The sequence below is a fragment of the Condylura cristata genome, unplaced genomic scaffold (genome assembly GCF_000260355.1).
Source record: "Condylura cristata isolate star-nosed mole 26May11 unplaced genomic scaffold, ConCri1.0 scaffold00008, whole genome shotgun sequence".
Classification (NCBI taxonomy): domain Eukaryota; kingdom Metazoa; phylum Chordata; class Mammalia; order Eulipotyphla; family Talpidae; genus Condylura; species Condylura cristata.
Window position 1 is genome coordinate 46,148,178 of NW_004567109.1, and position 27,313 is coordinate 46,175,490.

Below are 27,313 nucleotides of genomic sequence, written 5' to 3' on the forward strand. Positions count from 1 at the left end.
CCCATTCTGTCTCTGGTGAAGCCTCTCGCCGCCCCTGAGCCTCTGGCCTGTACCCCAGTTCTGTATGTACAAATAAATAAATCTTAAAAAAAGAAAAATTTCCACACAATAAAAGGTTTCTGTATAACAAAGGAGATCAATGCAAAACTGGTTGCAATGCTAAGCCTTAAGAACCACGAGACAGGGAAGTGTCTAACTCTTAAGGGCTCAGATAGTGCCTTGCACTTAGAAAAAACACCAGATGCTTGTGACTAAATGAACAGGTGTAAATTAATGGAAAAATGAGTGAAAGTCATTGACGCACCATAATTATCCAATCTAGCTTGTTGTTTCAAACTTCTTTTGATGCCTGCTTTGACTACCAAATTCAAAATAGATTAAACTAAAATTTACATATTTAACCAGTATAGAAAAGTCAGGGAGGAAAGGTGCACAAAATTCAACAGGCTACATGAAAACACTTTCTAGAAGTTTCAGGGTACACAAAAATACATAAGAGAAGATCCTGATTTTCCAGAAACTACAAAATTAAAAATGAGAAAAATGTTCATAATCATGAAAAAAATCACTGTTCAATAAGAACAGACTATTATATTACTCTTACATAAATTCTATCCAGGAACAATATGGGAAGAGTTCCTGGAAGAAAAGTACCTGATTAGATTCCCAAGGAAAGGGTAGAATATCAACTTGTGAATATAAAAATAGTACACTTCTGGTAGAGAAAAGAGCCTAAGGCAAATGAGTGAGAAAAAGACTGACTCCCAAAGAATAGCAAGTTAATGAGGCTAAAGCTTTAGGTCTCTTAGGGGCAAAAAGAGAGAGACTATTGCAAAAGGAAATTCAAAGCAATTTAAAAGATCATCATTCTATAGGAAACAGTACCTTGAAGAGCTAGGTTATAAAGAGACTTCATACATCATTCATTTCATTAAAATTAATATATCTAAGGGTTATAATCAATCAAGTAAACACTTACGAGGTCATTCATATTAGTTTGGCTAGCTGGATTTATTTCTTCCAAAAATTCCAAGACATAATACGTGTATCTATCCATAAGGTGGACTCCAATTGCAGGATCCGGTTGATGCTATGGGGAAAAAAAAATGTTTTCTGTCTAAAACAACACCACTATAACAAAATATTTAGACTGTAATCAAAGTTTCCTCCTAAGGTGTTAAAAAGTATTAGAATTAAAAATATTAGGTATATTCATAAAGCACAGATGTGATTTCAAAAATAGCTACATGCCCAAGAGAGCTGCAGTTTAGAAACTGCACTTAACCAAAAAAGAAAAAAAAAAAACACACATACCGAGAGTGAATCTTCTCCCACTTGGCTACTAGCTAAAGCCATTATATTAGGAGAATAAAATCGTTCATACATGGATGCTCCTTGGCAAGTGTCAATAATAAATAGTAGTTCATTGTAGCTGAAAGAAAAGTGATAATTATCTTTGACATGAATCATATATTAATTATACACTGGCTAATGTTTTATAATACTTTCATAATGTAAGATGTTAAAGTTATCTTAATGTTTCATTAGCTAAAAACCTGAGAATTTTCAGCATAATTCCCAATATAAACCTGGTAAAACTAAAAAAACTAGAAAATTAAAGGTATAATTGTGTACAGGGAAATATCTCAATGCACGTAGTAGGTGTGCTAAAAAGTGGCTGTCCCGATGGAAAAGGTACAAAATGATGCAAAAATAAACTATTATATTATTGGAAAAAAAAAAAAAGTGGTTGCCCCAACTCTTTCCCCTCCCTTATCTATGCACATGATGCAGCATCTAAATGAATATTCGATTCAACAAAGACTTACTTGGTACCTAACTCACCTAGAAACTGAGCCAGGAAAAAAATACATGTGATGCAGCCAACATATTCAAAGAGCTTACTAACTGGACCAAGGTACACATCCATCTAACTAAACTGGAATGTGGTATAAATGTTACAAGTATTTATTAAGAACCTATAATGTTCCTGACATTCTTCCAGGGATAAAACAATTAATTACCTTCAATTACAATTAATTGCCTTTATAGAACTAGATTATGAGCAAGTCAAGGAATTTCCAGAGCACAGGAAAAGAACAGAGGGAACTGTAAACGAAAGCAGGTCAGGAAAAGGGGATGCCTAAGGTGGACAATGAGGGGTGAGAGTTGTTATCTAGTTATGTTATCTAACAGACAAAGAATAGCACATTCCAGCAAAGGAAAAAGTCTATCAGAAAAAGCACAAATGTGAAAAAATACAAGTGTTCTGGGAAAAAGGGAATATTATTTGTATAACTACGATTTCAGTAAACCTAGGGGAAAGATAGGGAAATAGTTTCAAACTGAGGGCACTGTCAGCCTGTCAAGTATTCCATGTGAAATTTGAATCTTAGAAGTTTCAAAAAGCCACCAAAGGCTTTTTTAATGGAAAGAATAACATGATTAGCTCTGTATTTTAGAATAAACTGCTAGCTGGTAAAGCTGAAAGCAGGGAACAGGTATGCTTCCTTAGCAGTTTCTTTCAGACACTGGATCTAGGTAAACAGCTAACACTGCACTTAGAAAAGAAAGCATGGGATCTTGAACCATAAAATCCAAGCCAATGGTAGAAGGCACAATAAAACAACTAAGAAAGCAAGCTCTAAAATCAGCCACCGGGGTGTATAGCCTAGTGCTGGCGCTTAACTAGTGGGTAGTTTGGTAAGTTACTAAATCTATATGTGACTCAATTTACTCATTTGTAGAAATGGGAATAACAACAGTATCTGCCCCTTAGACAACACATTTAAAACCCAGAACCCAGCACCTAGTCTACATTCAATAAATGTAGGCTGTGACTGAGTCACAGCTAGTACCTAGAAATAACTTCTACGTTGATATTTCCATACACTTTGAAGACAAAATAAGCATTAGGTTCCCCTTCATGCCATGTTTAGAGGGTAACAGTGAATTGGTAGCTTAAACTCACTCAAATTCATATGCCAACTTTCAAATAAAGGATTGCTTACCATTTATTAGCAATATTTCAACATTAATGTAAATTGTATTTATGCTAATCATAATTAGCACTTTTTCCTATGAAAGAAAGAATGTACTGCTATCACAGTGAGGGTCAGGGAATGAGCAAAAAAGTAGGAATAGGTATAAATTAGAAAATAAACATGTTCATTATCTCCCCAACATAATGGGGAACTTGGTTTTAGTAGGACTTGTAGTTCCTGCAAGATTATTTTAAAGATTAACTACCTATTCATGATCTTTAATAGCTGTGAATTTTTTTTAAACATAACAATTCAGTATAAACAACAGACATAAATCTAAAAGAATAGAACAAATGACTGAAATAAGTTAAAATCCAGTAAGAATCATTGAAAAATTAGGTATTAATTTATCTTAGGAAAAGTAAATATTTAATAGTTACCGTCTTTTCTGCCACATTTGCTCAAAAGCATCTGCAAGTTCTATGTTGGTAATTTCTTCAGAATCTTGAAATTTCAAGAAACCATTTCCACCATGTCCTTGTAGAAAAAGTCAAAAAGACCAAACAGAAACTTTCTTTTAAAGTAAACTGCATACTTTTAGATGTGAATATTTTTATGTAATTTGCTATTTTACTCTCTAAAATAAAATACTGCAAAAATATTTAATTTTCTATCATATAAGTTAAAGAATGGTAAACTATAAAAAATATGGATAAATCTTAAAGAGTGTTTCTATCACTCAATTCTAGAAAAGCACACTTATATATACTCCTTTACTGTCTCCATTATTACACCAGAAATGAATTCCCATATATAAAAATTTTCAAATACCATGCAAACATTTTTGGTGAGAAAGGAGCTAAAGACGTGAGCTGATGCTATGGTATACTATTCAGTGTCTACTTAGAAGTATGCTGGGAAGGACCTTCCCAGGTGGTGCAAATGGTTAAAGCAAAACATTAGGAAGCTAGCCACAGCCCTCAGTACAAGTTAGATCCCTGGGCAGGGAGGTGACCCACGTGGCACAGACCTTGCCTGTCTTGCCCACTGCCCCCCTCAGTACTTTGTCAATCTGCCTGATCTGCTCCCCATTCTGTCTCTGTTGTTGTGTCTCTCACACACAACATCCCTTACCCACACCCTCTGGCCTATACCCTAGTTCTGTATGCATAAATAAATAAATATTTTTTAAAAAAACATAGAAGTATACAGGGAAGTACTACTAGGAAATGCAGTCCTCACCTAAAAACTGATGTTGGACTCTGCCACTTCAGTGTGAGAGCAGTCATGGATATTATGAAACAACTGATGCAACATACTCTAATAAAAATTTTATTTATAAAACAGAGCCACTCTATTATAGTTTTACCATACACAACCATAGACAACAGGAAGTTCTTCCATAACTGGAATTATCTTGAAAAAGTACAAGCAGACTCATTGGTAGGGGTGAGGGGGGTGAGGAAATATCATTAAAACCGTTAGTCTGGCACATTAAATAAAACTGAGTTACAAGACAGTACTTCATCTTATTTGACAAGGTTATAACTTTCAGGTCATGTAAAATGAAAATTATCCTGGCTATATTAACTCTCTTAAAGTTTATAAATTGATTAAATCAAAGCTGCAAATAAATGCAACACGATAAAGCAAGCAAGCCACTAAGTGGGGGGTCAGTAACTGTCCTGCTGAGCAACATCTAATTCCGCACCTGTTCCATCATCCATTGAATGGAATATGCTCAGGAAAAAAATTTATCATTTGATCACCACTCATTTTAGTGAATACTACCATAAGATAGTCCACTGGTGGCTAAAAAGGATAAATAACACATTATAGGTGTCATCTTGAAGTTCAAAATCTACTGAAGCAGTAACTATGCAAACAAAAAAATTAAACACTAAGACAGAAACTATGGATTAATATGGTAGTGCAAAGAGAGCCGACGCTGCCATGAAAAGACAACTGTAAACTGTATCATTCATCCCAGGACACTTCTGAGGGATAAAGAAGACTGTAATAATGGGACAGGTTGGAAACAAGGATAACTAGGACTGTCTCAGACAACTGGAGCCATAAGTGACCCTAGACTTAAAAGGAAAAATCGCTGAAGGATGTAACGATTGAGCTAAGACTAAAAAGAGAAGGAATAATCAGATAGGAAAAGTGAGGTTAGAAGCTCGAGATCAAAGGTATGGCAGATAATAAGAAAAAGTTTAAGAACCGAAATTGAATAACTGATAATATGTATTAGATACAACTAAGTTAATGTATCTTAATTATATTAGTATTTCATCACCAATATTCCTCAAAGTTTAATGAAAAGACTACCATCGCTCATACCTGATGAATATATTTAATTAGCAGTTTCATAAACCCAACTCCATTCCAAACTAACTCAGAATTTTAGGAAAAGTTCTTATCTTCTTTCAGGTACTCATTATGCACACTTAAATTTGAGAACCAATCAATGCAAAAGATTAAACAGTTAAGCAGAAAAAGGAACAGATTTGTGATTTCTATTAAACATTTCACTGAAAAGAATAATGGGGAAAAAACTGAAGTCAAAAAGGCTACATCAGTATGTAAGTAAAAGGTGGCAAGTTTTCTTAGGATAGTCAATAAAAAGAAAAGATAAGAAGAAAAAGGACAGCAATAGTTCAAATATCATTTCAAGTTAATACCATATTGTAGAAAAAGAACTATTTAACAATTTAACTTTTAACCAACAATCATTTAGAGTATTTAAATTTCTTTCCATGCAGATTTCTTTTTGAAAAGTTACAATATATTCCATTATTAAATGTCTAAAATCTGAGATTACCTGTCATATAAATAAGAATATTGCTCCTGTCATCAGAAAGAAGACGTTTAGAACGAGGAGTACTAGGTGGGATCCTCCCAGTTAATACTCGTAAAAAATTCTCCACAGTTACCTAAAAAAAACATAAAATAGAAGAAACTTGGGGAAACTAGTATTTTTTTTTTACTTTCAAAACACTCCTACTTCTTTCTCTATGGCTCAATATAAATAAAAATGAAAATAAAACAAAAAGAAATATTTTTAATGAAATACATTTTTCAGTTTTTTTCAGTTGTAGTCAATTAAATATTTGAATACATAGCTCAAAGTAACCTTGCTTCCATTTAAAAAAACTAAAATGAACACATATTACCTATGAAAAAATAAGTTACTTCTAAATTTAAAACTGTAAATGCTATGCAAAGTATTACCAAAAGCGCAAAAATTATTAATCTGTACTCAATTTGTTATAAAGATACAATAAAATTTGAATAATATGGTATAATGATTACAGTTAATCTGTGTAATTACTTATTTAATTCCAGCTGAAATGAGAAAGGTAAATCATAAAAAGGAAACCATAAAGATAAGTCCATAAATAATGCCACAAATTACTTATCTTTGATTTTTTTAAAATGTACTTTATTACCTGTTTCATTAGAGGTATCTTTAACATGTTAAAAAAAACTATAATGGTTTAAGTCAGATTTCCCACTTGAAGTTTCTGGACCTCATAGCTTCTTTGAAAGCATATTTACAGTTATAAATGGTATCATGCCAATTTAAACTTAACAGCTAAATCATATATTAAAGAGATCTACATTTAAAATGCAAAAAGTCTATCCAGTTTTCTTGTTAACTTTTTCCCACATCATGGTTATGTAAATGTGTGTGCATGCATACGTGTGAACTGTTTGATTTATACTTTCCTCAAAATAGAGCAATATGCTAAGTGCTATAACAGAATTTCTTGTTGGCAAGCAACAAGTAAATTTTGGTCTACATTTAATAATGTTTAAATAAACAAGTAAAAGTCCCCCAAATATAATCACTGAACAAACATTTCTGCATGCCGTCAAAGGGCCATAGGTATAAGACATATATTGGTCATGTCTTCAAGGATTTTACAGCCTGAGACCTAAAGATGCTTTTAAAATTGCTTCAAAATAGGAACTAGCAACAAATGTTGGTGAGGATGTGGAGAAAAAGGAACTCTCCTGCACTGCTGGTGGGAATGCAAACTGGTACAACCACTATGAAAAGCTGTTTGAGGGTTTCTCAAACTGCTAAAAATGGAGTTTCCATATGACTCAGCAATCCCTCTCATATGTATCTACCCAAAGGATACACCCATGGTTACTGCTGCACTATTTACAATAGGGAAACGTGGAATCAACCCAAATGCCCAAAAGTAGATGACTGGATTAAAAAGACATGGTATACATACACAATGAAATATTACTCAGCAATCAAAAAAAGATAAACTCATGCCTGTTGCAGCAACATAGATGGAGCTGGAAGGGATTGTGCTTAGTGAAATAAGCCAGAAAGAAAAAGAAAAATAACAGATGGTTTCACTCATAGCAGGAGTGTAAGGGATCAGGGGGAAAAGAAAAGGGAAAAAAATATATAGAGAGAAGCAAATGTAATGAAGTAAAAAATGAGAATAACGAACAACTATAAACCAGAGACATGGTATGGGTTGGAAAGGGAATGGGATAAAAACTGGGGTGGTAAGAGGACATGAGACTATGACGATGACACACAGGTGAAGTGGTGGTGAGAAACCCATGGGAATTAAAACTGAAATGGAAAAATGTATGAAGAGTGATGTAAAAAAAAATTGCTTAATTAAATAAAAAAACAATAGGACTGCAAACACAAGAAACTGTTTCTTATTTTTGGAAGGCATGGTGAAAGGGGAAGGATTACCAAGAAAGACTTCATCAAGGAAGACTTCAAATCAAACACATTCACCATCTATTAAATTTAAAATGAAGTTTCAGAGGAGAAAAACAGGGCTTCCCTTGTGGCACAGGGATTAAAGTCCCAGCACTATAAAGCAATCGCCAGCCACTGCAGCACATGGAGCAATAGACCTCTTCCAGTCTCCCCTCAGCAGTGTATTTCAGTAGATCTGCCTATTCTGCTCCCCACTCTGTCTCTTACCACCTTTACCTCTGGTCTACACCCCAGTTCTTACATGCATAAATAAAATAAATCAAAAAAAGGGAAGAAAACACACCACTTTTGTAAATTTACAGTTTCGCTTTTAATCATATACAAATAAAAATCTGGAAACATATTAAAAAATTTATCTGTGAGCAGTAGAAATGGGTGAATTTTTGTCATTTTAATTTTCCACAATTAATATATTTACTATAAATGCAAAACTTGGAATTTTATATCAAATATGAAAAATAAATAACATTTATTGTAAAAGAACAGATACCAGTAACCTACTAAAACTAATACAGAAGTCAACATAAAATTGTTCTATTCCTAAATGCGTGACTATTATGTTTATGTTGTAATAAATTTTATTCATCTAATCTTTCTTTAATATGAACCCTAGAGACATTATTATATCAACACTACACAAAGTTTGAAGAAAAAGACTGACTTTTATTTGATCACCATTTTAGAGCATAATTCCATTTCAAAAATGTCACTAAATTAAATAATTTACCTCATAGCTTCTGTAATCCACTTCTACATCATCTCCGTATACATTTAGTTCCATATTCTTATGACTGAACACTGTAGCTGGTTTAGGATTTCTAGGGTTGCATGCCATGTCGTCTGCAAGCATCAGCACAATGTGACTGGGGGAAAAGCAGAGTAAATATACTACTTAAATAAAACCAAGAAGATAAAAACAGATCTATTTTATTTACATCATAGAGTCAGCATGTGCGCTTTTCTTCATTAAAAATAACAAAAAGTACTTTTTACATAATTTTAATTAGTGTATTAAAGAAATATGAACTCTCAGACATGAAATTATCTGCAGAATTTAAAGTTACTAATAATAGCTTAAATTTTTATCCTAAGATTATTATTTTGTATTGGATAGCAAAGGAAAGAGAAAGGACCTCCACTCTCCTTTCCAATATCTGACATTCTTAAGACTTGCAGAGTTCACATGACTATGATATTCCAAAGAACTTTACTGTCAAAACTCCAAATGTTTAATTGTGATAACTTGCAATCAATCCATCCATGGACAATCATGATACCACTGTGTTACATCTCCAATACAATCACTTCCCACTGGTTCTAGACCATCTCCCTAAGACACAGAAACTAGATGCCGGAATAAATAACTCTCTACATGGCTTCCTGCTTCAACTCTCATGCTCTGACAGTTCATTCTCTTTATAGTCGCCAGAATGATCAACCTTAAATACATCACTAAACTTCCTAACATAAACCCCTTCAAGCATTCCCCATTATAATTAAGAGGAAAAGTGGAGCTACTCGTTCTGTCTACAAGGCTTAATAAATGTGGTCTATCTTCCTAACTTCAGCCTCTACCGCCCATGTTCCCTAAGTTCCTTCCCTATCGATCTTCTTTCTGTTTCAGGAAAATGCCAAGTTTTTCCCACTTTAAGGGCTAATGACCTAATTTAGACATATCACTTCCCAAATCCCATATCATTCCAATCTCTAAAGCACCTATTCCCACTATATGTTTTAATTTCTACAGATAAATCCCTGTGATTTCCTGCTACTACTCCCATAAGAACATAAACTCTCTGAGGACAAAGGCTCTATCCTGTTGACCAGCTGATCACTCAGGCTTAGTGACTGCTACTAGAATACAATAAGTATTCAATAAACATGCACTGAGTAAATGAAACACTTGCATTTTTTGTATATATATTCATTAAAAGAAAATGGCAAAAGCTCCCTTAAAAAGCCTCTCATATTGACCTTACCATCAAAACTGGTGCACATGAATCAAGCAATTCTTTATCATATATTTGAACTTCCCAAACATAAGGAGAAAATTAATGTGCAATATGGAATTAGTTGGCATACGACAGTAAGAAGAAAATGTTCCACTGCATATGTTCCAAATACATTAAAGTTCAAAATGGAAACATTGTGATTTTTCTTAAAAATTGGCTAGAAATCTATTTTGAAATGGTTCCAACCCTGCCACATTCAAAGATCAGATTTTCAGCTGTTACTATTCATACTCAAGAATGGTGAAATTCTATGAATTTCTTCTTAAAATGGAAAACATATTTTCTCATTTTTTAATAACTCAAGAAAATTCATTTACATTACTACTTAGCTTCCATTACTAACATATTACATTAGTTATTGTCAATCACATCTTTTTTTTTGTTATGAGCCACTAATAAATAAATGTGAACTGACCTCAAAATCTCAATATAAAAAAAAACCTATTCCTTTAGGTCATGCTTTTCATTTAAGATTAATTTCACTCTCTAAAAGGAAATAATTATTTAATTATCTATACAACCTTATTGTATAGATATGATACTATGTTAATAAAGTAGAAATTTAAGATTAAAATTATAAATTCAATCAACATTTTTTTCTACATACAATTTTGAGACTCAAAATAAGTATACTACCTCAGTTAACATAAATCAATATAGCATAAAATTATTACATATGTGAATAATAAATGAAAATCATGTCAAGATACAGACTATATTACAATGGTTTTGAAGTCTAGCTACATAGTTTTATTCACTGTTTCTAAAACCATTAGAAACATTCTAGACCATTTCCGATTTAAAAAATTTTCACTTGTTCCAAGTGTTAAAGTATTTGTATGATACCGAAGTATATGTGACCCCTTTAAGATTACAGCTCTTACAAAATTATAAAGAGAAAATTCTAAGTTAAATTATTTTAAAATATTAATATTAATACTAAATTCCAACAAGACCATCAATGTAATGGTCTAAAATCATTAATTCCATTTGGTGGATGCTGTTAGTTTGCTAAAACAAAGTAACTGCTATTGTACTTAATGAGAAGTTGTATACTTCCATCTTTTTTTCAATATTTTGACATCCATAATATGAAACAGAAAAAATCTCTCTTCACAAAAGTATGTTACACAAAACACAGTTCATAATTTCCAGGCTCTATTTACTACACAAGTTGTCAGATCTTATATTTAACTAAGCCTATGCTAATAAACACTCTCTTATTACTAGTTATGATGATGTCTAATTTATTGACTCCTTAGAGTGTCTTTTTCCTTGATATAAGGTTAACATCACGACAGCTATTTTAAATCTTCACTGAGTGTGTATAAAATCAATTATTGCTGGCCCTCCCTGGTGGCGCAGCGGGTTAAAGCACAGCACAAAGAAGCTTAAGCCACTTCCCCAAGAGTTCGATCCCTGACTGCCCCGATGAGATCCACAGGGCGAGGCAGACCTCTCCTGACCCGCCCACTGCTCCTCTCAGTAGTGTACTTCGTTGATCTGCCTGTTCTGCACCCCACTCTGTCTCTGGTGAATCTTCTCACCTTCTGCATTTCTGGCCTGTATCCCAGTTCTATACGAATAAATAAATAAATCTTTAAAAAAAATCAATTATTGCTGGAATCAAAATCCAAAAAGAAGTCTACACTGAGACATTCCTTTGAATAACAATAGTAAGTTAGTTTTGCCTTATTAAAGTATTATAATTAAAACCAAATATATCTAATCAGTACAAGAATATGGTAGTTTTAGTGTGGTAAACCTATACTACTGTGTGTGATTTATTCAAGGCCCTGCAAATGGCATGGTAATAAAGCCTTCTCTTAACACAAAACCAAAGAAAAAGAGAGTACTGAAATTTTATAGGAAGTCCTATTACACCATGGTTACTATTTTTGAATTACATACTCCAATTGGTTAAAAAAATGAAGATATCCATATACCTACTACTAATTACTCTGTACGTCATATGTATTTGCTAGTTTAAATATACATATGGTATTAGTAAAGCATAACTTCTTCACTTTTTCAGATTTAAAAAAACATAGAAACTTATGATTTTGTTTTCTTACCATTTCTTGGTATCTAATCTATAAATAGAATATCACAAGAAGGTTTTTATAGATTTTAAAAATGATCAATATGAAACATGTTAAAACTTCTCAAAAAGGAGGTATGAAACCCATTTGAAAAAAATCTGCAGAGAATAGGGAAATGGTCTAAAATACTTTTTCCTGCTATTATGTTTGCCAAACACTGAAGGACTAGGCAAGTCCTCCATCAGGGTGGCCAGGCCATTTCTAATAATCCCCCCTTAATTGCCTCCTTGTCCTAGTCAGGAACCAGTAACAAATAGGTTAAAATTTAAACATATTTCACATATATTCATAAATGAATAATCTTTCACTGTCCTATACCACTAGTATAGGACTCTAGTATATGAATTGTGAAAAAAATAATTTTTTATTTATAATAGACTAGTACCTTAATAAAATTTTATTTATTAAATGAAATTTAAATAGATTCTGTATTAATCAAAATACTACTAAGCTATTTAAAATTGCTGTACACTCTGTAGCCATACTATTAATTAGGTAATACTACTTTTTAATTTAAAGACAACTTGAGCCCCAAATTTCAAATATGAAAAGTTTTGGCAATTATAAAAAAAATACAAAAAATTGAAAAGGATTGTCATTGTAGATTTTATGACTATAAAGGGAACTTATAGTTAAATTATTAAAATTAGTAAGAATTCATCAAGTTGTTAGAACAATATACAAAAACCAACTGCGTGCACAAGAAAGTAAAATATATTTTTAGCAATGTCATTTGCATTACCAAAAACAAAAAAAATTAAACAACTAAAAATTCTACTAAAGGTGCTTATGGAGAAAATTAAAAATTATAAAACTTAGTTGAAAGCTTTCAGATACATAATTAAATGGAGTGATATACCTTATTCATATATTGAAAGGTTTAATACCAGCATTAATCTAAAACTTATTGCAATGCAAATTAAAATTCTAAAAGGGTTTTAAGTTGATTTTAAAATTAATAGAGAAGAGCAAGACCCAAGAATAGCCAAGACACCTCTTAAGAGCAATGTCTAGGAAACCAAGTTACTTATTATGAGGGTAGTGTCAGTAATGAAGACCTGGTTGTACTGATAAAGGATAAAGCATCTTTGGTTTCTTTAGCATTTCAATATCTATTTATAAATCAATAAAGAAGGTTCTTCTCTGTTGCATAAAGTCCTACAAGACCTTCATCCTACAAACTGATCCTACTTACTGTCTAAAATAAGAACATGAAGAGAGTTGCCAAAACATACCTTTTGCTTTTTTACCTTTGTCACTGTTCTCCTCAGGGCACATTTAAACTTAACAACTTTAAATGTTTCCCTACTTAAGATATTATATGCCCTTCACCAGAACCATAATGTGGAGTGGCAGACAGATCAGCTGCCGGAGCAAAAATGACAGATTGTTAAGAATATGTATATCTATATTAAATACTATTATTTATATTTTTACAGTCTATAAGAGATAAAATTATTAGGAAGTAACAGGAGACAAGAACATTCAAAGACATGAGTTAGTATTATCTTGACAACTGTGGTAATACATTACAAGCACATTCCTTTCATTCCAGTCCTTTTACTCATAAAAAGTAAGACAAAATAATAAAATGGTAACAGAATACAATTTTAAACATATATTTAATTACTTAGAAAATTAGATACATTAATAGAAAAAGGTTAAAAAAAACTATCGGTGCCATCTCTGTAAAAGCACTCTACCATGTTCTACATACAACACAGAAGGAAAAAGATGTGTGGGAAAGAAGAGTACAGGGACATCTGGGATAAGTGATAAAACAAATAAAAAAAAAAACAAATAAACAGAAAGAGAAAGAAATGGGAATGCCTAAATATTATGTGGTAGATGTCATAACAAGTCAACAAATGAACACACTAAGAATTAACAAAGCTGTAATTAAAGACTGAAGGTTGGTTAAAATTTTTGCATTATTTTAGAGAGGCAACAGTTGCTGCAGCTTCTCGATGGTGGGAGTACAAAGATGAAAGCAGTGTCTGAGAAAGATGCTTCCAACAGCTGTGTGTGGGATGAGTTGGATGGGGAAGAGACTGGAGACAGGGAATAAACAGCTAAAAGCTGTTAAGTACAGAGGCATGTATTACAGCTACAAAGCATGAAGAAGCATGAAGTGCGTGAAAAAAGAAATAACAAAGATTCATCAAGAGTAAAATAATTCAAGAAAATTAGAAAATAGGAGAGGTATTCTTTATTTATTAAATTAGTATTAACTATTTTCACAATACCCCAGCACTACATTCAACATATAGCTATATTGTAGAATTTAAGAAGGTATTAAATGTGTAAAGTTATACCAATCTCTAAAGGGCTGTCATTAGAATAAAATGAGATTATATTAAAGGAGTTCTCAAATTGTAAATGTTACATAAGTAATTAACTGCTGTAAATATCGTAGATAGCTTTCCTATCAGATATCAGACCTGAATCCAAATTCTGGATCATTTAACCATTCTGATTTTTATTATGCAAGAGAGGAAAAAAACAATTGCTACTAAAAACCCAAGAAATAAATGAAGTAATTCATTATAAACTTGTTAAAGTGTACATGGATTACAGTAGGTGGTTAGATATATATAGAAAGGGGAGAAAATCAGAAATAGGGTGACATTTTGGCTGACCTTACTAAAGAAAAGCCACAAGCATTTTTAAAAGCCTTAACAGCCATGCCTTTCTCCAAATTATATAAGAAAATTGCACCAAAAGGAAATTATACAGAAAAATTCCTGTAACAATTATTAATGCTCCATGTTAGAAAATGCCCTCCTATTGTTAAGACCTACCCTGCAGTAGTATAAAGAATAGTCAAAAGCTATATTACCAACATAATTTGCAAAACAATAGCAGGTAGTTTTTAATTTATATAAATAATAAATTTACATTTGAACTCTAATATTTATTACTTGTGAAAGAGATTTAAAAGGATAGGGTTCAAAATAAAGTACATTCTAAGGGAACTTTATAGTAGGAGAGTAGGGAATAAGTGAAGCCCAAGTTGACTTATCTTAGTTAAGACTCTTAGGAACTTCTACCTGATAGAAAGAAATACATTTAAAGTTCCTTGGTGAGATCACCCCACCAATGAGGAGCATTTATAAAATCAACTAAGAAGACATTTAGCTCATAATGCTTGAGAATAAGATTAAAAATGAACATAAATAACAAGTATTCATTGATATTTCCTCTCTAGCCTAGACCAATGAGGTTCTGCTTAGCCCAGAGTGCTTAGCATACCATTCATTCATTAAACTCTATACAATATATCAAAGAAAACAATATAAGGAATTACAAATCCAGTATTAAAATAGCTTCAAAGAAATAAGCACCCTGATAGAATATTTTAAAAAAATAACGCTACTTATACAAGTATCAAGAATGCTTTAGGGAATGCATAAATCAAATTTGGTCACAGCAAAATTAAATAGGAGAGAGGTGGAAAGAAATACAGATGGAAGGACCAGTATTAGGCAATAACAGAGGCAAGTAGAGGGATTTACAAGGAATTGGCTGAAGTATAAGGCATCAGAATATCAGATTTGGAGTCAGCTTGCAAAAAGCCCATGAGTACCACGGGCATCTGAGCCTTATTTTTCAAACACTCAATGCTTCTGAATAAGGGGAAGTGAATAATAATAAAAGGATTAAATGTGAATGTTAAATTATAAAATGATTGAAATAAGAGTAAGGAAAAAAATCATGTCAGAGAGCTATTTAACTACAAAAATACTCATCAGACAGCAATCATTACAAAACTCACATCCTCCCTACTTGTAAGTCTACAAGTAATAAATCCAGTAGTAGTAAATCACATTTTAAGAAAAATTATGTAAACATTTAACTCCATAATCTTACTCTTATTTTAGGGGCCTACGGGGTGGGCGGAGCAGAGATAGGGTAAAGGAAGGCAAATGAGGAAAGGCAGAACTTACCCAACCCAATGCTAAATGCATCTACTCTCCAGAGTAAAGATGAGATGGGATCTATGGTTCCACATTCCTTTAGTCACTCCACATCCCAGGTGCCTCTCGCAGGATCAACATGACAGTTTTTGTGTTCAAGATATATATATGTTATTCATGTCCCTACTCCTAAGTAAAGCACTTCATCAAGTGTTCAACCCAAGAAAGAGTAATCAGCTGTAGCGCTAGAGGAAAAAACACTTTTCCCTAATCCCTAAGGCCTTTTTTGTTGCTCATCTTAATCATATTTGCAAGCAGCTAAACAGGAATTTAGCATAAACAATTACTTAAAGGCAGGAAATTTCCTAATGTTTCATGAAGCTAAAGCCAGGCAAATAAAAACAATCTTTGGGAATGGGTAAGGTCAGAGAAAGTCTAAGCACAAAGTGCAAGAAATTTGACCCTGAAGGGACAAGGAATGAACATGATAATAGATTAGGGTGATGATGAGGATCTTATGAGAATGTCTTTTCATTTCCCCCATAAGCATTACACTGTTTTACCTAAGGCAATAGTTTGAAATAGTATTATAAAATTCTGGCAGTCTATTTATTAAAATGTCTTTAATATCAGATTAACATTTGCTAAAAACTAGACGAACAAACTTTAGGACACAGAAACATTTAAAGTATTAACTTGTGCCTACTTTTTGGAATTGAAAAGCATTTCCATGTCTTTGTTTATTTATCTAATATCTACTAAGTGCCTACTATGTGCCAGACATGATGCTAAATGCTGAAGATACAAAATGTAATAGGAATAAATCCTTGTTCCCTTCAAGGAGTTTACACACTATATTATAATTTATAACCATAAAATTATAAATATTATTCTAAAAGATAACACAGGATACTATAGAAGCAAAAAAGGGGGGTGAGAAAGGAAGGAAATTAGAGTAGCTTTGAATTTGAAAGATCAGGTGAAAGTTAAAGCTAGGTTTCCTATACTTGGTTATGCATCTGCAACACATGTAGAGCTGAGGTCTCAGCATCACTTCAGATTTAGCAAATTAGACCCTCACGAGGTAGAGCCAAGAAACAGATGTTTTTAATGTTTGCCACTGGTAACTATGAATCACAGCCAGGTTAGGTAGCAGTGAGCTAGAAGTACAGGCAGCTATTCCAGGGAGAGACAACAGCTTAATATGGTTGAAATATATGAAACATACAGATGAGAAAGAAATCAGAACGAGAGTAGTAACATAATATGTATGATGTGTCAGTAAAGATCTATAGAATTACTGTGAACTAAAACAAAAGCAAACATCTTTTCCATGTCTTTTAGCAAATGATCTGTGACACAAACTAATTGCTGATTGAGTATATGGGGGAAATAAGTGCAAATACTTTGCACTTTAAAAAGAAAGATAAAATGCCCCCCTGATAAAGCAAACAAATTAAAAAAAAAAAAAAAACTCTAGTTATAATTTTAACTAAATGTCATGACCAAAGATTTTTCTCAGGATTCATTTCTGTCTGGAATGTGACAGAAGTTGTGAAAAATTCTAATGTATTTTAAAAAAATCAAACTTTTAAACTGATTTGTTACTTTCTGAATAAGCATTTACTTAAAATTGCATTTTTCTATCTAATTCCAGTTAGGAAGAAAGGGGTATAAATCACCATAACAGTAGTTTTCACCATAATCGGCTAAAAGGCAAACAGAAATCTACTGACTTCTATTTGCTAAATAATAAGTGGTTTGAGTCATCAAATATTTGAAAGTCCAACTACAAGGTCAGTTAAAACCAAAGGAATAACCATATAGAATTACCTAAAGGGAATCAATTGACAAATTATACTAATTGGCTAATTGCAAGAATGAAATCTGAATGTTTGATCTAGCAAATCATCCTTTCTCAGGCTCAATTTAATGTGCTTTTTCTTTTTTTTCTTTTTTTTTTCTTTTTTTTTTAAAGATTTATTTATTTGTGCATACAGAACTGGGGTACAGGCCAGAGGCTCAGGGGCGGCGAGAGGCTTCACCAGAGACAGAGTGGGGAACAGAACAGGCAGATCGACGAAGTACACTGCTGAGAGGAGCAGCGGGCGGGTCAGGAGAGGTCTGCCACGCCATGTGGTCACCTCTGGGGCAGGCGGGAATCGAACTCATGCAGAAGCGGCTTTAGATTCTCAGCGCTATGCTTTAACCCGCTGTGCCACCAGGGAGGGCCTAATGTGCTTTTTCTTAATGGTGTTATTATTGTGATACAATACAGGAATTAAATTATAGTTCTGTCATTTTTTCAAGCCAAAATTATCTATTTTACAAAGAAAGTAATATAACTTTGTTTCCTGACACACTCACAGCTTCCTTTATGCTCCTGCAGTTCTTTTAACATCTCTATTTGTTTTTATTTCAAGTATCTAAATCCTACAAAAAGGAAACCAGTATTACCATATAAGAGATGAGAAAACAAGCACAATGAAGAAAATTAACTTGATCAAAATCACCAAGTCAGATTTCAAACTCATCCATCTGACCACAAAGATCTTTCCACACTGCCTCACAAATAGAGAAGAACACAGAACTAAATAAATCAAACCTAAATAATGGAATTGATTGTGGTTCCCTGCTGTATGTAACTGCTTTAATAGAAGTAGAAACAATCTATTATAGCGGACAAGCCAAATGTACAGGACATGTGCCTGGGTTAGAGGTTGGGGATGTCCTGCCTCATCCCTGAACTCCCTTCCTGTAATCAGGAAACAGCCTACTTCATGAGTCTTTGCAGAAGCAGAGTCTGTCCCCTGTATGGAAGCTAACAGCGCTGTAGTCTTGAGTCCTGTCACCCTCGCAGCATGGACATCGGCCCTGATCTATGTTTTGTCAATATGACATTTCACCAACCACTCTAAATTAAGAGCTAGATACCTAGGAAGCTAGGATAATGACAGCAGTAGTAACATTAAGTTTCCAAAGGCAACAGCAGCAGCTATTCAGCGCTGAGTCTGTCTGCCTTCAGTAATTTATGGCATCATTTTTGCCACTGATTGGTTTTATGCAGCAATTTTTAGATACACCTCCTTGTTCCCAACTATTTAAAGTTACTGGCCTCTACCCATTTGGTGAGCTAATCAGTACATTTCCAATAAATCTTTTTATACTTAAATCAGTCAGAATTGCCTTCTATTACCTACAATTAAAAACCTGGCTGAAGCATTTAATAATTAAATGACACAAGATATATTTATCAGATCTTTATACTTTATTATTGCTTTTATACAATTTGCTATTATACAGTTTTAACAGCTACTTCATATATGATGCTATGCTTTAACAACAACAAATATTTCAGACTTTTCAAAAGCAACACAAAAATAAAAATATAATAACAACCACCTAAGGATGATTTTTCACTGGATTCAGAATTATACTTTATTAAGATTCCTTACCTGTCAGGAATACCTAGCCTCTTGACACTTCTATAAACAGAAAGAGTATTTGCAACATGTCGATAATTAAACCAGAATCGGGATGTACACACCTAAAGTGTTAAAACAAATATGTTATTTTATGAATCAAAATAAGCCATGGAGTTACAGAATTATTTCTCTTTAAGTGACATAAAGGTACCTTAAAAAGAACTATAGCATAATTCAGGCTAAAGGCTTGTCAATAAAGCCACTCTTTCTGAGAGATCTATCATAATTAGTATTAAATACAAAAGACCTAGCAGCTGAAGAGAAACCAAATCTTTGGGGGAGGTAATCAAATACTAAACTTACTTACAGTTGCTTTCAATTATTGTGATTTTGTAATGTTCCTATGTCTGAAAGAGTAATTCCTTTAAAATCAAAAACAATGTCCATAATCTCTTCAGAGAAGAGAAAATTAGTTACCTTGTGTTACATAACAGTACTCTTACTCTGGATTGCTCCCTAATTTAGTTGTGAAAATGTAAGAGAGAGAGTAAAACATAACATGCAAACAGTTTTATAAGGAAACAAGAGAATATATTATAGAAAAACTGGTGACTAGAACAGAAAACTAAGAGCAATCCAAGCAAATTTTACACTTAAAAAAAGAAATTGATTCTTTAAATAAAAAAAAAAGATTTATTTATTTATGCATACAGAACTAGGGTACAGGCCAGAGATACAGGGGAGGTGAGAAGATTCACCAGAGACAGAGCGTTGAGCAGAACAGGCAAGATGACAAAGTACACTGCTGAGAGGAACGGCAGGTGGGACAGGAGAGGTCTGCTGGGTCATGTGGATCCTCTCCCTGGCCAGGAATCAAACTCATGCAGAAGCAGCTGGGCTAGCTTCATAGTGCTGCACTTTTAACCCTTTGCACCAACAGGGAGAGCCCAAAAGAAACTGATTCTTAAAGGTACCAGAAAACTCTAACACTAGGCCTCAAAAAGCAGCTTTCTTGAGAATCCTAAATTCTAGATAAAGTAAAAGACAAGTCTGGGTTGGGCTGTAGTACCCACCAAGACCCTATGCTCTCCTACTACAGGTCTCTGCTGATAGTCGATAAAATCAATTTTGAGAGTAGGATAAATATTCTTTTGCATGTAAATGGAAAATAACTGTATTTTTTTAATTTAAAACGTATTTTCTACCTAGAATTCAATAAGGGAAAGAACAAATGTTTGACTACATAAAAATGTAAAACTCGGCCCTCCCTGGTGGCGCAGCGGGTTAAAGCACTGCACTGAGAATCTAAAGCCGCTTCTGCATGAGTTCGATTCCCGCCTGCCCCGGAGGTGACCACATGGTGTGGCAGACCTCTCCTGACGCGCCCGCTGCTCCCCTCAGCAGTGTACTTCATTGATCTGCCTGTTCTGCTCCCCACTCTGTCTCTGGTGAAGCCTCTCACCACCCCTGCTCCTCTGGCCTGTACCCCAGTTCTGTATGTATAAATAAATAAATCTTTAAAAAAAAAAATGTAAAACTCAGGTCAAAGATGCCATAAAATTCTAATAGAAATAAACATAAAGTTGTAGATCAGTAAGGAAAGGATGACCAACAATACTTTGGGGGGAAAAATGGGCAAAGAATGAGCACACATTTCATAACAAAGCTTTAAAATTGGACAAGACTCTCAAAGATGCTCAACTTTCTGCACACTAAAAAATACATATGGAATTATAAGTATCCACAAGACCCACATCTTACTGACAGGATATGAGAGAGTAATTTGTGACATATAACAATTTTGAAAATTTACTTAATCTTTTGAATGCTCATTTTAATATAGAAATATGTATTCAAGTATTTTCACTATAGTGTTACCTCTATTGGCAAAAATCAAAACCAAAAGGCCAGAAACAAAATTACTATCTGAAGAATCTATAGTTTCCCTAATGTAAGCATAAATAGTATCTGAATCAGTCATTAAAAAAAAAAAAAAAAAACAGTATAATCTGTGTACATCACCATACCCAAAAGGCTAAGAAACTGCCTCATTTTTCACCAGCAAGTTACTAGGCAAGAAATTAAGAGTCAGAAAAAAGAAGAGACCAGGAAATACCAATTTAATAGATAACCCATACTTACAAGTAGAACACCAAAAAACCCAAAAAACAAAAAAATCAAGTTGCAAAAGAACATTTGGCATGACTCTTTTTTTAAAAGCGGGAGATGTTCAGACACAAATGTACAAATGTGGGCATATGAATTGGAAATTTCTAGGAAGATATGCAATTAGCTGCTAACAGTGTTACCATAAAATGTGGGTCAAAGAATACAACAGCTTTTCAGTTTTCATCCTTTCTCATTACACTTTTTAACCGTCAATATGGACTACCTTTAAAATCTCTTCTATTACACACTGGCAAAAAATGTTTTATTCAAAGCGGATCCTGAGACCTAAATGGAATCCAACTTTCCTTCTTGCTCCCTCTGGTGGCAAAAGCAAAGCAAAAGCAAAGGGCATTTCATTGACCTCTAGATCATGTAGTCAAGTCTTACACCAAATTAATTAAAAACTGCCATGGAAGTGAGATCTTATTTTCTTAAATCTGAAAGAAATTCATTTTTCATACTTTGAACTTTCCCTTGGTCAAATTTCATGATTTTTCCATTTAAGAATATAACCTGGTGGCGCAGCAGGTTAGAGCACAGCACTAAGAAGCTTAAGCCACTTCCCCATGAGTTCGATTCCCGCCTGCCCCGGAGGAGACCACATGGCGCAGCAGACCTCTCCTGCCCGCTGCCCGAAGTACAGCAGTGTACTTCGTCCATCTGCCTGTTCTGCTCCCCACTCTGTCCCTAGTGAATCCTCTCACCCTCCTCATCTTTGGTCTATACCCCAGTTCTGTATGAATAAATAAATCTTTAAAAAAAAGAAAAAGAATATAATTTAAGTTTCACTATGTTAAGTCTGAGTGAATATGCAAAATACTGGGCAAAATATAAAAACTACTGTGATGAATGCTTAGAATAATTTATTTTTTTTAAGATATATTTATTTATGCATACAGAACTGGAGTACACCAAAGGTGCAGGGGGTGAGAGGATTCACCAGAGACAGGGTGGGAGCAGAACAGGCAGATCAACTGAAATACACTGCTGAGGGGAGCAGTGAACAAGACAGGAGAGGTCTGCCTCCACATGGGCGGCTCTCTGGCTGGGGTTCACACTGGTGCTGCAGTGGCTGCAATAGCTCCACAGTGCTGTGCTTTAACCCACTGCACCATCAGGGAGGGCCTCAGTAACAATTCTTTTTCAACCCTCTTTCTCATCTAAGACCCAGGTTACTGAGATTGGGTTTCCCAGAAAAAGAGGTTTTAATGCCTGTGCAGTACAGGCTAGTAAGCCCTTAATTTTCAGGGATGAGCCCTGGCAATTAGTACAATGATGTGCACAATTTCCTCTTTTAAGCATTCACAGACTGAGACTAATCATGGAAGGGCACTTATTTCCTCTAGAGCAAGCATCTTTTCAAACTGGTGGATCATTTTCCTCCACTTATAAGTGATCACTGAAAACTGTCACCTTATCTTGATTATTTTCATAATAAAATCTCATGGTCTTGGAGAACACAAAAATGAGGCATGAGTCCACGTCCACACACTGCTCTATTTAACCACAATACAAGTACATTTAACACAAACACATAACAGCAACTATAATCACTCTGTAATTACTTCTAGCAATCTGTAGATAAATACATAATTTTATGAAACTATTCTCAATAAACTTGTAAGGCCTCAACCCTTCCATCTCCCTTTGGCTCTGGTAAAGTTAACTGTAGTCTTACATGTTTGTTCTGCACTTTTAGTTGACTTCCTCTACCTACCTCCTTTACATTCCCACTATAGTCTCACAAAATGTGTTCCTCAGTTTTCATCCTTTTCCAACATGAGTTAATGGCTTTGAGATGCTATATATTTTGTTCCTTTTCATTTTCAAAAAAAATCAGCTTCCTTTTTTGCCTCTTTATTTTCTTACTCATTCTTCTAGCTGACCCTCCCAGCTGACACTTTTTTCACTAAGTCAAATTTACTGTATCTTCTACTCATGACAGTGTCATGAAATAAAACCCCAGTTGTTAAACAATCACACACTTTTCAAGCACCAAAAAAAAAAAGCATTGATGAATTAAATACAGAAATGTATAGGGCTGTCCCTGGTGGCACAGGGGGTTGAAGCACAGCATTAAGAAGCTAAAGCCACTTCAGCATGAGTTCAACCTCCACCCAGGAGCTGACCCACATGGTGTGGCAGACCTCTACTGACCCTCCCACTGCTCCTACTTTGTCATTAGTCCTGTTCTGCTCCCCACTCTGTCTCTGGTGAATCCTCTCACTGCCTCTGTATCTCTAGCCTGTACACATAAATAAATCTTTTTAAAAAAAAAAAAACAGGACCTTCCTGGTGGTGCAAGGGTTTAAGTCTCAGCACTATGAAGCAATCTGTAGCCACTGCAGTTCAATCCCCAGCCAGGGAGCTGACTCACATGGAACAACAGACCTCTCCTGTCTTACCTACTGCTCCTCTTAGCAATGTATTTCAGTACATCTGCCTATTCTGCTCCCCACTATGTCTCTAGTGATTTCTTTTACTCCTTGCACCTCTGGCCTATACCCCAGCTCTTGTATGCATAAATAAATAAATAAATCTTTGAGAAATAAAGTAAAGTAGTCTAACTAATCTATAATGTTACTATAGTTACTAGTTTCTATCATTAAAATAATTCTATATTTTATAAAATGCTTCCTTGAACAGCATCCCTAATATGGTCTCACTTTATTTATATGTCACCACTTGACAAATATACCCAAGGCAAAGAATACTATTCAGTGAGGCAATGAATTTAAAATATAGCCAAATCAAAATCATTTAAAATATAGCCAAATCAAACTTTTATTTTCAAAATTTTTGATTCACACAAAATTACTCAGACACACATCTAAAATTACCAGCAAGTTATATCTTTATAAAATATACTTACCAAAACAGCCCAGTTGTTTGTATGGCCACTTCTAAAGAACTGTTCCGCTTGATCCTATCAGTCAAATAACAACAAAAATGATTAGAAGTCATATTTCCCAGGCTCAAAATTAATGGTTAAGATTTATGTTGTTTTTACAATTACAGTAACAGTAATTTATCATTATGCAAGTTCACAGAATATTCTATTTGACTTTATGAAGAATAAAATTGTTTTTGTTATTATTGGGGGGCACAAGTGGAGTAAATGCCATTTAATTATACATATTTATCTCAAACACTGCCAGCTTTTTCTAATATGCTTCTAGTTTTTCAGTCTCCAAATTGTAAATTGCTAATTTCATGTCTTTGCTCTACACAAAGTAACAATACATTTCCTAATGAAATTCCACTGAATATTCATTCCTAATTTGTGCTAGGTGCTTCCAATTGCTTTACTTTAATTCACCAAAATATTTTATTCAGTACATTCTCTAGCATACTGCCACGTAACATTTTCACTAATCTGTTAAGGTCTATACTGTATTTGCCACTATATAATATTAAAATCCTCAGCATCTAAAACCATCCAGACCCTATTTTTATCATATGTAGAAATAATAAAAACTATAAGCATAATGACTAACTAACAGTTGCTCCCAAACAGTATAATTAGGACAATCAGAAAGCCTGGATTCAAATTTTAGCATGGTTAATTTACTAGCAATATAAAATAAAAATAGCTGGTTAGGCCCTCCCTGGTGGCACAAGGGGTTAAAGCACAGCACTGAGAAGTTAAAGCCACTTCAGCATGACTCGATCCCCGCCTGCCAGGGAGGTGACCACACAGCACTGCACGGCAGACCTCTTCTGACCGCCCATTGCTCCCCTCAGCAGTGTACTTCGTCCATCTACTTGTTCTGCTCCCTACTCTGTCTCTGGTGAAGTCTCTCACTGCCCCTGCACCTCTGGCCTGTACCCTAGTTCTGTATGCACAAATAAATAAATCTTAAAAAAAAAAATAGCTGGTTAACTTCACTGTCCATTTCCCCATCTATAAGGTGGTAATATTAACCAGCTCACAGAATATAGGGATCATGACTAAAATATTTATCTAAAAATATTAGAATAAAATTTAAAATCTACTTAAATGTTATGTATTTACATATATTTTTCTTAACTTTTCCCAATACCCTCCCTAACTGCTAAAGAAAACAATACTATACAATAATGCTATATTATTGTAATGCTTAATGCCACCCATAATACTTTACTTCAGTGGGTAAAACACTGATTTAGGAATTTGAAGATCTGTATTTTAGTCTATGTCCTTTCTCTCAGCTGGCTGCATTGTTATTTAACTCTATACACTTGACTTTTTGCATGGAGAAAAGTCTTAAATCAGTAATACTTTAGAGAAAAATTCAAGAAGTGATTGCTTAGACAACACAGGCACATAAAATTAATGGTTCACCTATTATGTACTAGGTAATATATAATATAGTAGTACAATAATCACTAAAAATCATGCTGTTTTCTCTCAAGGATCCCAGAGTTTAATAAGGAAGCATTCAAAAAACATGCATCACATTTTTTGGATACCATGAGTTATTGTCCTGGTAGCTCAGAAAACAATGATGGACCAAAAACCATGCCTTCACCAAGAATCACTATTCAATTTCATTGACACGTTATTAAATAAGGGCAAGCTATCAATTTTATAAAGGTAAGTACACAGTGTCATGAACAGTATAACAGGAAGATCTGGCCCGATTTGGGATTAGGGTGGGGGTCAGGGAAGGTTCCCCAGAGAAGTAACAATGGTGTTAGGAACCAAAAGATAAAGTGAAGAAGGAAAATAATTCCAACCAGAGGGAACATGTGGCCCTTATGGCAGAAAGGAAGCTTAAAGGTTTTGAGAAACAGAAGGTTAGCATAATTTAGGGGGACAGGGCAAGAAAGAACTATGTAGGGAGGGGCTAAAGTATGCATTGCCTTCTTTGTGGGTCACAATGAAGATTTTGTTCTTTATCTTTAAAAGCATTAAGGTTTATATGAGTGACAAGATCAGATTTATATTTTTGAAAGTTCCTCTAGTTGCAACTTGTTAAACAGCCTGGAAGGAAGAACGGCTTGAGACAAACCAGTTAAGGTACTATTACACTCTAAGTGATGAAGATGGACTAGAGAGTGCAAAGAACACAAGAGTTAGAACAGATGAGCGTTATACTAACTAAATGTACAAATTACAACAGTAAGAACAAAGGTAAAGGATAAGTAAAGGATCTACAGAGATTGTGCCTTTACTGCAAAATGAACAGAGGGTCACGAGGTACAAACATTAAAATGCAAAATAGCACACAGAAAAACTGTGGAACTACAAAAAAAGACTAATGGTATCCAAAATGAAGTATACAAGATAACCCATTAGACTAATGGAGGAAATGGCAGGGTATCTACTCATATTAATTTTATCTGAAATATACTTTATAGTAGAAGCCAGCAGTAATAAATAGATATAGCACCCACGAGCAATCTTTTATTATTTTTAAACTGGTAGGGAGAGTGTATTTAAAAAGCTTTGGGGTAGGCACAAGAGAAAACTTTGGACAGACTTGCAAGTATCTGCTGATTAGCCCGGCCCCTTAAGCCTGCAAATAATTTAGAGACCTCCTGTGGCTATCTCACTAGAATTTCACTTGCTAGGGACTGCACGCACAAATCTCCCCCTGTCTCCTGGTAGTCGGTTCTCCTTATTTGTTTTCGAGGCTGACACAGACCATCCCGTCCCAATGACACCCTCCCAGGGCAGTGGGCGGCTGATATCTCCCGGACACTTTCCTCTGTGCTGTGTCTCGGGCACCGGGGCGCTCACAGGCACGCCACCGCTGTCCCCCATGGGCCCATCGTTCAGAGGAACCTGACTCCTACCTCGATCTGACTAGCGGCCAAGCTGCTCAAGCACAAGAGTAACACCCCTGCTCGCGCGGTCAAAGCGGGGCTGGGGAAATTGGCTGCGACCATGTTTGCCGGCTTCGGTCTCGCGCACCTGCGGGGGCGGAGCGAGTGCCGTAAAGCAGCGTTACCGG

General features: G+C 34.5%; 1 protein-coding gene across 1 annotated transcript in view; it reads right to left on the bottom strand.

Moving 5' to 3' along the window:
- The window catches only part of PIGK (phosphatidylinositol glycan anchor biosynthesis, class K), a 71,774-nt gene extending 44,497 nt beyond the window's left edge, over window positions 1-27,277 (bottom strand). Inside the window, exons 1-8 of the mRNA XM_004679523.2 lie at window positions 27,156-27,277; window positions 24,247-24,300; window positions 19,236-19,327; window positions 8,477-8,612; window positions 5,809-5,920; window positions 3,425-3,521; window positions 1,315-1,432; window positions 980-1,090 (exon numbers count right to left, since the gene is read on the bottom strand). Coding sequence (XP_004679580.1) covers window positions 980-1,090; window positions 1,315-1,432; window positions 3,425-3,521; window positions 5,809-5,920; window positions 8,477-8,612; window positions 19,236-19,327; window positions 24,247-24,300; window positions 27,156-27,248 — 813 coding nt within the window. The 5' untranslated portion in view covers window positions 27,249-27,277. The remainder of the gene's footprint in view (window positions 1-979; window positions 1,091-1,314; window positions 1,433-3,424; window positions 3,522-5,808; window positions 5,921-8,476; window positions 8,613-19,235; window positions 19,328-24,246; window positions 24,301-27,155) is intronic.
- Window positions 27,278-27,313: the final 36 nt, after the last annotated feature.